General features: G+C 38.1%; 1 protein-coding gene across 6 annotated transcripts in view; it reads left to right on the top strand.

The window, feature by feature from the left end:
* ATP6V1H (ATPase H+ transporting V1 subunit H) overlaps nucleotides 1–12,352 on the top strand; it is a 168,069-nt gene that overhangs the window by 51,147 nt on the left and 104,570 nt on the right. For all 6 annotated transcript variants that reach the window (XR_013367417.1, XM_077876932.1, XM_077876933.1 and 3 more), the window contains 2 exons: nucleotides 5,824–5,937; nucleotides 9,013–9,117. Coding sequence is in view for 5 of the 6 variants with exons in the window: in XM_077876932.1 (XP_077733058.1) it covers nucleotides 5,824–5,937; nucleotides 9,013–9,117 (219 nt within the window). In the remaining variant the exon portion in view is untranslated. The remainder of the gene's footprint in view (nucleotides 1–5,823; nucleotides 5,938–9,012; nucleotides 9,118–12,352) is intronic.

Here is a 12,352-nt window from a genome sequence, read left to right on the forward strand (position 1 = left end):
ATTGCTGCTAGAAACATCGGGGTGCAGGTGTCCCGGCGTTTCACTGCATCTGTATCTTTGGGGTAAATCCCCAGCAGTGCAATTGCTGGGTCGTAGGGCAGGTCTATTTTTAACTCTTTGAGGAACCTCCACACAGTTTTCCAGAGTGGCTGCACCAGTTCACATTCCCACCAACAGTGCAAGAGGGTTCCCCTTTCTCCACATCCTCTCCATCTTCCGTTGTTTCCTGCCTTGTTAATTTTCCCCATTCTCACTGGTGTGAGGTGGTATCTCATTGTGGTTTTGATTTGTATTTCCCTGATGGCAAGTGATGCAGAGCATTTTCTCATGTGCATGTTGGCCATGTCTATGTCTTCTCTGTGAGATTTCTGTCTTTTGCCATTTCATGATTGGACTGTTTGTTTCTTTGCTGTTGAGTTTAAGAAGTTCTTTATAGATCTTGGATACTAGCACTTTATCTGATAGGTCATTTGCAGATATCTTCTCTCATTCTTTTTAGGTTGTCTTTTAGTTTTGTGGACTGTTTCTTTTGCTGTGCAAATGTTCTTATCTTGATGAAGTCCCAATAGTTCATTTTTGCTTTTGTTTCTCTTGCCTGCATGGATGTATCTTGCAAGAAGTTACTGTAGCCAAGTTCAAAAAGGGTGTTGCCTGTGTTCTTCTCTAGGATTTTGATGGAATCTTGTCTCACATTTAGATCTTTCATCCATTTTGAGTTTATTTTTGTGTATGGTGAAAGAGTGTGGTCTAGTTTCGTTCTTCTGCATGTAGATGTCCAATTTTCCCAGCACCATTTTTTGAAGAGATTGTCTTTTTTCCAGTGAATAGTCTTTCCTCCTTTGTCGAATATTAGTTGACCATAAAGTTGAGGGTCCACTTCTGGGTTCTCTATTCTGTTCCATTGATCTATGTGTCTGTTTTTGTGCCAGTATCACACCATCTTGATGACCACAGCTTTGTAGTACAACCTGAAATCTGGCATTGTGATGCCCCCAGCTATGGTTTTCTTTTTTAAAATTCCCCTGGCTATTCGGGGTCTTTTCTGATTCCACACAAATCTTAAGATAATTTGTTCCAACTCTCTGAAGAAAGTCCATGGTATTTTGATAGGGATTGCATTAAACGTGTACATTGCCCTGGGTAACATTGACATTTTCACAATATTAATTCTGCCAATCCATGAGCATGGAATATTTTTCCATCTCTTTGTGTCTTCCTCAATTTCTTTCAGAAGTGTTCTGTAGTTTTTAGGGTATAGATCCTTGACCTCTTTGGTTAGGTTTATTCCTAGGTATCTTATGCTTTTGGGTGCAATTGTAAATGGGATTGACTCCTTAATTTCTCTTTCTTCAGTCTCATTGTTAGTGTATAGAAATGCCACTGACTTCTGGGCATTGATTTTGTATCCTGCCACACTGACAAATTGCTGTATGAGTTCTAGCAATCTTGGGGTGGAGTCTTTTGGGTTTTCTATGTAGAGTATCATGTCATCGGCGAAGAGGGAGAGTTTGACTTCTTCTTTGCCAACTTGAAGGTTTTTTATTTCTTTTTGTTGCCTGATTGCTGAGGCTAGGACTTCTAGTACTATGTTGAATAGCAGTGGTGAGAGTGGACATCCCTGTCTTGTTCCTGATCTTAGGGGAAAGGCTCCCAGTGTTTCCCCATTGAGAATGGTATTTGCTGTGGGCTTTTCGTAGATGGCTTTTAAGATGCTGAGGAATGTTCCCTCTATCCCTGCACTCTGAAGAGTTTTGATCAGGAATGGATGCTGTATTTATACAGCATTATACAGCATTATAGCTCAGGGTCTAAAATGAGTCTCTAGTAAACAGCATATTGATGGATCTTTTTTTTAAAATCTATTCTGATACTCTGTATCTTTTGATTGGAGCATTGAGTCCATTTACATTCAGAGTAATATTGAAATATATGAATATAGTGTATTAGATGTATTACCTGTGAAATTGCTGTTCCTGTAGATTGTCTCTGTTCCTTTCTAGTCTTTGTTGCTTTTGGTCTCTTTCTTGTGCAAAGGGTCACTTTTAGTATTTCTTGTAGAACTGGTTTAGTGTTCATGAACTCCTTTAGTTTTTGCTTGTCTTGGAAACTCTTTATCTCTCCTATTTTGAAGGACAGCCTAGCTGAATAAAATATTCTAGGCTGCATACTTTTCCCATTCAGGACAATGAATATATCATGCCACTGCTTTTTGGCCTGCCAAGTTTCTGTGGCTAGATCTCTGCTAACCTTATGAGTCTACCCTTGTAGGTTGAGGACTTTTTGTCTCCTTCAGAATTCTCTATCTTTGCAAGTTTCACTCTGATATGTCTTGGTGTTGACCTGTTTTTGGAGATTCTGAGGGGAGTTCTTTGTGCCTCTTGGCCTTGAGAACCTTTATGGTTCTCAGCCACAATTTGTTCAATTAAACCTCTGCTTTATTCCTGCTCTTCTTCTGGGACTCTTGTGATACAGATATTATTATGCTTTGAGGAATCTCTCAATTCCTTAAATCTGTATTTGTGATCCAGTAGTTTTTTGCCCCCTTTTCTTTTCAGCTTCATTATTTTCTGTAATTTTATTACCTATTCGATCCTCTGCTTCTTCCATCCTCATTGTGATTATATCCAGTTGGTTTTGCATCTCAGTTATAGCATTTTTAAATATCAGCCTCACTAGTTTTTAGGTCTTTTATCTCTGCAGCCAGGGTTTCTCTGGTCTTCCATGTTCTTTGAAACCTTGTTAGTATTATTATGATTGTTACTCTAAATTCTTGTTCACATACATTGCTATGTCTCCTTTGAATAAATCCCTGGCTATAATTTCTTCTTGATCTTTCTTTTAGGGATAATTCTTCCATCTTGTTGCTGTGTCTAGGTTTCTGTCTTTTGCATATTATGAAAGCTTGTTATGTTTCTTGGTCCCAAAAGTAATACACATTAAGAAGGGGTCATGCCCATACAGGTCTAGGGCCTGGCATTTCAGGAAGTGATTCTGGTGTATGCTGTGTCTACTTTGCTGTTGTGTTTGACAGCTCTTTCCCACAGGTTGGTCCTCTGTAGAGTTCCTCCTCCTTGGGGAGTGTTTGGACCTTTTACTAGCTGTGCTTTGATTTGTTTGTTAAGACAAGCCTGGTTTAAAAAAAAAAAAAAAGATCCGATCCAATAAAAGACAAAAGGAAGAGTAAAAAAAAGCAAACAACCAGACAAAAACTATAAGCTTGATTCCAAAGAATAAAAAAGAAAGAAGGAAAAAAAAAGGAAAAAGAAGAAAGAAAGCCTGATCCAAAAAATGAGAAAAGGAGAGAAAGAAACCAACAAATGAACCAAAATCTCTAAGCCTGATACCAAAGGAAAAAGCAAAAAAGAAAAAAGAAAAGAAAAAAAAAGTAAAATAAGTAAGAAATAATAATAAAAAAGGAAAGCCTAGTCCTTTTTTCACCATAACTGAAGCTGATGCTGAACACTGTGTGCAGGAGACTTGGTATACACGGGGGGCCTGTGTTGGTTTTTTAAGGGAGAGGCCTGCTAGGCTGGCTCACAGTCAGACTTGCTGTTGTAAAGATGCTCTTGTCAGGTCAGGGGGATAGGGTTTAGTGTAGGGGATTCTGGCCTCTACTGGAGGCATTGTGTTTCTCTCTAAAGTCCTGTGGTACTGGTGGGTGGTTGTGTGTGTGTGTGTGTGTGTATGTATGTGTGCTTGAGTGTGTAAGATGGCATTCCCTGCCCTTTCATTCCTCAGATGGGGAACTTGCAGCCACTGCTGTTCAGGAAGTCCTTATCGTAAAGCGAAAATCTCCCCTTCTGTGTCTCAGACTTTCATCAGATCCTGTCTTCAATCTGTCTGTGCCCAGGCATGCCCAGTGCCACAATTCTCCTGTGTTTTATCTTTGGCCAGGGGCGGGGATTCAAAACTCCAAATCTTAAAGGGCCCACCAAAGTGCCTTCCTGCTCCCTTACCCTAGAGGAGAGCCTCCTGGTGTGCGCAACACCATTCTGTCCCAGAAAATCAGTCACACGGCTTATGCAGAGTGGCTGGACTTTGTTGTGGTGCATCATAAAAAGCTGTGACCAGGTTATCTGTCCTCCGCACATAACACTTCTGTCCTAAGCTATTGAGTGGCTGCTTAGTGGTGACTCACGGGTCTTTTGTCCTTGGAGAGGCAGCATACAGTCTTCTGAATGTGCTTCAGGAGTATGACCCAGGGGATCCGCACACTGAGACATCTTGTGCGAACCCTGGATGCTGCTCTCTCCCTCTCCCTTCCCCAAAAGGGCTCCCTCCTTTTCATGGCAAACTGTGGCTTTTTTCTCCAGTTCACCACTCTGAATCTCGCATCTGCCACATTTTGTGCTTCCAGTTCTGCAGACTGTTTTCTTAATCCTCAGATCGAGTTCCTTTTGTTCAAAGTGATTTTCTGTTTATCCAGCTGATTTCCTGTTTGAGGAACGAGGCAAGCTCAGGGCCCCCCTCCTATTCTGCTGTTTCAAATCCTCCTCTGCAGGAATTGAAACCACAAAGGACCAGTCAAGGAAGAGGAGTTTTTTTTTTTTTTTTTTTTTTTAAGATTTTATTTAGTTGAGAATAAGAGAATGAGTGAATGGGGGGAGGGGCAGAAGGAGGGGGAGAGAGAGAATCCTCATTGAGTGAGGGGAGGCCCTTGTGGGGCTCAACCTCACAACCCTGAGATCATGACCTGAGCTGAAATCAAGAGTCAGAGGCTTAAATGACTAAGCCACCCAAGTGCCCCAAGAAAGATGAATTTTAAACTTATTTCTGTATGAAGTGTACTTTATTCATTTATGTGTCAATGATAGTTACAGTTTTAGCTTGGGAAATAATCCACCAATGGAGTAAATGATGACCTATTCAAATTTTGTGTCCTTTGATAAAATCAGTATCATAACTTGCAGTTGTTTTTCTGAACTATAGTGATTCATTACTTAAGGAGGTGTTAGTCTCTTCCTCAAATAAGCAACTGTTAGCAACAACCAAAATTAAAAACAATGTATTTAAAGGAGTTAAATGTTGATCTGAAAATTATTGTTTATGTGATTTTTTTGTGCTTTTACCAAATACTGCTGCTTAGCGACTATACTCATTCAGTGAATCAGAAAGTGTATTTGAGCTAGTGAAATGCGGATAAAACTTAAGTGAGAAGTAGAGTGTGCATGATTTGAGCTAAGAATTAATTGTTCCTCAAATCCTATGTCTATCTGCTAGTGTTATATGCTATTTTTTGCTATCTTCATCTGCCCTAATTTTTCTATTATAACGTGCTAGGAGTACTCTGATTTTATTTGTGTGGAGACAACATTGGGAAGGGCAGGTCAGAGGTTCAGGCTCAGAAGAAATATACCTTAGATTTCTACTTCCTTCAGGGTTGCGATTTGCTAGCTTGGCTCACTTAAAGCTAATCATAATAACTAAAGGTGATTTTATTTTATACTTTCAAATATTTATTTATTTGAGAATGAGGGAGAGAGAACATGTGCCTGTGCACATGTGTGCGTGTTTATGGGGAGGGGCAAAGAGAGAGGAAGAGAGAATCTCAAGCAGACTCCTTGCTGAGTGTGGAGCCCAGTGCAGGGCTTGATTCACAACCTTGATTGAGATCATGACCTGAGCCAAAATTAAGAGTCACCTAGGCTCCCCAAAGGTGATTTTATTTTTAAAGCATCTATGCCTTCCCCCTTCACCACCCACCATAATAGCAACTGGAAGAAGAAAACACACTGACTAAGGAGACACAGAATGAAAGGTTGAGAAGCAGTGCACAGTAGTAAAATGCATTCTGAATGGTAATATCATTTTTTTCTTTTTTAGGAAAATCACCAGCGGGTTAGCATTTTCTTTGATTATGCTAAACGCAGCAAGAACACTGCCTGGTCCTACTTTTTGCCAATGTTGAATCGCCAGGATCTCTTTACTGTTCATATGGTAAATTTTTAATTGATAAGATTTCTGACTTGGGGAAGAAGCATACTTGGGCTATTTATGACTTGGTAACCTCCCAGTTCCCAAAGGAGTAATGGCTGTGATGTTAACTTTTCAGAGCAGCATTTCCTTATTAATGGTTAGTAATGTGGGGATATTGGGAAGACAAAGGAGATGGAGTCACTCTGATACAGTTAAAGTTTTTGAGAGTATTTGTTGAGTTCATTAGCATAAAAACCTTTACTAGATTACAAGCACAAAGAGCTTTCAATTGTCTGACAGGATTAATCACATTTTAGTATAGAAATATAATTTTTTTAGAAGTAGCTACAGTGTTTACTTTTTATTTATTTACTATTTATTTATTTAAAAGATTTTATTTATTTATTCATGAGACAGAGAGAGAGAGAGAGGGAGAGACGTAGGCAGAGGGAGAAGCAGGCTCCACGCAGGAAGCCCGACGTGGGACTCCATCCTGGGACCCCAGGATCACGCCTTGGGCCAAAGGCAGGCGCTAAACCGCTGAACCACCCAGGGATCCCCTACTTTTTATTTTAATTTAGTAATTACTTGTTTTTTAATATCACAAACACACTCTTGTTTTAAACTTACCCTGAAAGGCTATCTTTGGATGTCTTAACTCTGAACAGTCTCTTATGGAGGCTAGAGAAGGTATGAGAGGAGAGTTGAGAGAATAAATCTTTGTACCAGCTTTTTCTATTCAGTGGGCTGCAGTGCGGAGCTCCTGAGGCTGTTCATTTCAGTAGATGTCTTTGAACTTTTGAAATCAAGGACTACTTTAGTGAAACATTTTTGAGCATGTGTCTTTCTCTCCATATGTATTTATAGTCATTTATGTATGGGTGTATTCATATATTTTGCATTTTATAAAGCCTTTACAAAAAGAGAAATTAAAAAGGAGGACTCATGAAATTATATTTTAAAGAATACTATTTTTAAAGATTTTTATTTAATTATTTGAGTGACAAAGTGAGAGACAACATGAATGGAGAGGGAGGGGCTGAGTGAGAGGGAGAAGCAGACTTCCTGCTCAGCAGGGAGCCTGATGCTGGGGCTTGATCCTAGGACCTTGGGATCATGACCTGAGCCAGAGGCAGGGATTTAACCAACTGAGCCACCCAGGTGTCCCAAGAATACTTTTTTAAAAAACAATACTGTATGTATGTATGTATGTATGTATGTATTTAATTTTTAAAATTTATTTATGATAGTCACACAGAGAGAGAGAGAGAGAGAGAGGCAGAGACACAGGCAGAGAGAGAAGCAGGCTCCATGCACCGGGAGCCCGATGTGGGATTCGATCCCGGGTCTCCAGGATCGCGCCCTGGGCCAAAGGCAGGCGCCAAACCGCTGCACCACCCAGGGATCCCCTATTTATTTATTTATTTTTATTGTAGAGACTTGGGTCTTTTTAAGTAGAGACTTGTTTTTATTGTTTGGATACATGGTATAAATGACTTACTAATTTTGGTGGTTTTATAATAAAATAGATAAATATATTAAAGACCACATATACATTTAGGGTAAGATTCAGCATCATTCATTGTGTAGCCAGAACTATGTTTTAATTTCTTTATTATTTAGGTTACTTTTGGCTAATCTCAACAATTCTGAAGGTCGCACAGTCATTGGTTTACCACATGCTGATGAAGAGCTTATTTCAAGAGTGAAAATGTCATCTCCATTCCTTTATCTTTTCCATGTTGCTTGTGCTTACGTAGCTGATAATGTTTTCAATCCCTGATTTCCTTATAGGAATCCTTTCAAGTCACATATCTTTGTGAAAGTTAGATCAGTTTTAAATGTATCTGTAAATTCACTTAGTGAGGCACATGAAAACATCTGTATGTCACAACTCTGTGCATGATTCAGAGTGCTGTGGTTAGCCTTCCGTGGTGTAGGATTCTAAATCTGCTCTGGCACTTGAATGCCTGCCATACTGACCTTGAAAATATGCCTTCATCGCCTGTGTCCACTATCTTCATGTGTAAGAACAGTTTACCAGTATAGCTGTGATTTTGGGTTAGCTAACCTCAACCTCTCATTCTCTACTAGGATTAATTATTACTGAATAATTGGAGTTTTGAAACAGTGACTTGGTTTCAGAAAGTACTGAAAGAATATTAAATCGGGTTTGTGTATGGAGAAGTAGTATTTTATACTGCCTGTGTGTGTGCATAAATATATTTTCCAGATTTATCAAGGTATAATTGACAAATTGTAAGGTATTTAAAATGTACAACATGATGATTTGTTATTCTTATACTGTCTATTTAATAAGAAAATTCATGATTAGTTTTATAGCTTGAAGAAACCTGAGAAATATTTATTTTAAAAGATTTTTTATTTATTCATTCATGAGAGATACAGAGAGAGAAGGGCAGAGATATAGGCAGAGGGAGAAGCATGCTCCATGCAGGAAGCCTGATGCGGGACTCCATCCCAGGACTCTAGGATCACGCCCTAGGCCAAAGGCAGCACTCAAGCACTGAGCCACCCAGGCGTCCCCTGAGAAATCTTTAGATGAGGGAAAAAAGGTTATATCGAGAGATGGGTGTTTAATACCCAGGATGTATTTTTTACTAAGATACAGATTTTTGAGTGTGAGGACTCACAAGGGGCTTGGAATAAATGAAGGTAGCAGCTGGCAATTTGTTGTAGACATTGCTCCAAACTCTGGCAAGTAATTTGGAGAAGTCTATAGGTTTTTGAATAATAGCATCTACAAATTATTAAAAATACTTAGTGCCTCCAAAAAAGAAAAAGAAAGACTCTTTTGAGTTTTGCTGGTCTTATAATGAATCCCAATCTTACTTTTGAAACTGAAAATAATACAAGGAATGTCATGAAATTCTTAAAATGTATCTAATTTTGTTTTACCTTAAAGAAACTATTTAAAAATACATTTTGACTCTTTTGCAAAATATATTTTTAAAAATGAAATGCAAACTTATTTTGGATGAGTATTAACAAAAATCATGCAAAATGGTTATGAGTCTTGCTTTTGAATGTGATTTTAGAATCAACATCGTATTTAAATACATTTTTATTTTTCAGGCAGCAAGAATTATTGCAAAATTAGCAGCTTGGGGAAAAGAACTGATGGAAGGCAGTGACTTAAATTACTATTTCAATTGGATAAAAACTCAACTCAGTTCACAGGTAAAAGACACTTTTTTTTTTTTTTACTGTTTTTGAAAGGCATGTATACCCATATTAAGCTATTTATGATAATACGTGAAATCACAAAAAAGTTATATTAAATAATGCCATTTTGAGCTTAATAAGTCAAACGACTCTTAGGTATGATATGCTTCACTTTTTCTTTCTTTGACTAGCTTCAACTCAAACCTTTCTATCTTTCTGCCACTTGGAATTTTCATTCATGCTTTTCAGTGGGCAGGGAATCTCTTTGCAGTTGGCTACCAAGATCACACAGGTGGGAGAACTAAAAGGACTTGCACAATTCCAGAAAGCATATTTATGTAAGGCTTGTAAGAAGGGAAAAGAAACAGTATAGCAGGAGACAGAGTGCAGGCAGGTTTCAGGCTGAGAGACTTCAGGTGCAGCTCCCATGTCTGCTTTGGGACCCTGAACCTCCAAGATTTGTGTGGGATACCTTTGGTTTGGGGAGAGCTCCTCACAAGTTTCTAGTGTATCATTTATGTCCTTCTGGCCACAGAACAAGCCAAGCTGTCTGACTACACCAATAAACAAACTGGCTCTGGGTGCTGCCAGGGGAGTTTTAAACTACGGACAGCACATTACAGATCATTGGCCAATCCAGTTATTCTAGTGTTGCCAAAGAGTCCATACCAGGCTTTGAGGCACCCCTGGGTAAGCCTGGAGCTGCTGGATCCAGCTGTAAGATGACCATTGCCAAGTGGCCCCTTTCCAGGATTTATTGTGTCACTCTGAGATCAAACATTTGGGCTTAAGGTTAAATGTGAAGCCTACTTACTGCCATATTGGTTGCTTTCAGACCTCCCTAGTTCTACTTCTCCATGGAGGAAATAGCTGACTGGTTAAAGGACAGAAAATTACAGGTTTTCTGTTTTTGTCTTCATGGTTTCCTAGAACAGGCAGATGATAAGATACTTATGGTGGCTCAGTGGTTCTTTCTTTCAGCCTTCCAGTGACTAATATAGTGGTAAGGGGAGACTTGGGAATGATCCTCAGAGAAGGAGTGAGATGAAGGTGGGTGGGGAAGGAGTATTCTGGGGAAGAAAGGGTAGAAGAACATGAGATTTTGATGTGGGGATGGCTTATGTGAGGAATGGCACCAGAAAAATAATATTGATAGTGTGTTGTCAGTGTTAGATTGCAAATAAATGTCTATTTGAAATAAGCTTTTGGAAAGTTATAATTCAGATTTCAGGTGACGTTTTAATAGATTTTAATTTGAGGCATAAGAGAGATAGCATGACGTTTTACTTGGGTTTATTTTTTTAAATTGTTGCTTGCTTTTTTTGGGAAGTCTAACTGTCTTTTATATTTGTATAGGGATATTTTGGAGTGTATTGAACATAATTAAGTATTTTTTATGTCAGCATAAATTTTAACAGACTTTTTTGCTTAGTTTTTTTTTTTTTTTTTTTTTAAATTCGAGAGAGAGAAAGAGATCACATGAGTAGAAGGAGGGGCAGAAGGAGAGGGAGAGGAGAAGCAGACTCTCTGTTGAGTATGGAGCTCAACACGAGGCTTGATCCCACAACCTTGAGATCATGGCTTGAGCAGAAACCAAGAGTTGGATGCTTAACCTACTGAGCCACCTCAGTGCCTGAGGCTTAGTTTTTACATAGTTTTATAAGAGCCACAAATTTGCAGATTTTACTGACTTTGTGAGATATTTAAAAAACGTGTGATTTAGAACATGAAAAATAGGTGTGTAAAGATGAGATTTTAAATTTCTAAGTGTATATCATTTGGGATCAGAATGCTTAACCTTCCCTTCACCCTTCCTTTTTTTTTTTTTGAAATTAGTTCTTCTGAACAAACTTCATTGTTTTAGTGTCAGCTTTGTGGTAATGGTAGTGAGGCTCTGTTGTAATTTGATTCATAAAATGGAAATCGGTAGGAAAGAATGTATACTGTAGTTTGCTACTAACATTTTGAGTTGTTTCATCTTAGATTTCTCCTTACAAGAATATTTGTTTTGTGCTTCGCAGATGACTTGTCACTTTTGGAATGATTAACTGTGATTATAACTGTCCAGGAATTTGGGGAAATACCTTTATCATCACTAGTGGGAGCAAAATATTTCAGTGTCTAGAACAGTTTTCATTAGAACTGAGCTTCTCAGTATCGGATAAATGCTCTAAAAGAGCTTTTCTTTATCTTTCTGCTGTATTCTTTTTATCCCTAACTCTTTGGCTTTCTTTGGTTATGGTATGGTGTTTCTGCTTTGCAAATCCTGCTACAGAGTGAGGACATCTTCAGGATGCCCAGGCCCCATTCTGGCTTTGTTTCTCAGAGTCTTGTCACTGCTTGTGCTAGGATCTGAATTGCATTCTCTTTCTTGCTGTGGACAAACACTTCTTCCATAGTCTTCTAGCAGGATCAAATCACAGACATGTTATTTAAAGAAGGAAACCTAAGATTATTTGGGATTCTGTTTGCTACTTTGCTTAAATGTCATTTGATGGCACTGTATCTGAAAGGTCTCTTTTTCTCTATCATTAGTGTTTTCTCCCTCATAAAAAGGACCACAATTTCATTATTTTAATAGAAATAAACTTTCAAAAGTCCAAATTAGTTGCAAGTTTGGATATTTTGTTGGCTTTATAGTGACAGGAGCTTTTTCATTTTTGGTAGTTTAAGCAAGCATTATATATGGGTTGGGGGGTTGCCTAATGCTTGACACTTAGTAGATAATAGATAAAATTAGTTTGAGTAAAAGAAAATAAAAATATCCTTTCAGAAATTCATTACCACTTTTCTCTTGCACATTCAACCTTTGACTTTCTACCTTAACTTTTCTTTAGTTATTTCTATGTGTCATTTAGACATTATATAACATATGAAATTCTGATTGTCATTATAACTTGCTAGTATTGCTGTTGATAATCTATTTTTAAGTTCTGTGTGAATCTTCCCATTATTAGGCGCCTATTTTGAAAGCTTTGCCACAGAACATAGTGTAGATCGTTCAACTTAAGACAGTCATCTTACTTGAAAAACAATTCAATAAGTAAGTCCTGAGACTTGGAAATTTGTACCAGCTTCACTTATGAAATTTAGCTGGAGCACAGTATTCAGTTTATTATTGTTCTGTTTAATTATCTGGAAGAGTGTAATATATAGAATATTTTGTGTCATCCTCATGCTTTTTATTAGTTGATGATAACTCCATTAAGTAGGATTAGGAAAATTATAAAATTTGCTTAGCTCCCTTTCA

This window comes from Canis aureus, chromosome 28, assembly GCF_053574225.1.
Source record: "Canis aureus isolate CA01 chromosome 28, VMU_Caureus_v.1.0, whole genome shotgun sequence".
Lineage (NCBI taxonomy): Eukaryota > Metazoa > Chordata > Mammalia > Carnivora > Canidae > Canis > Canis aureus.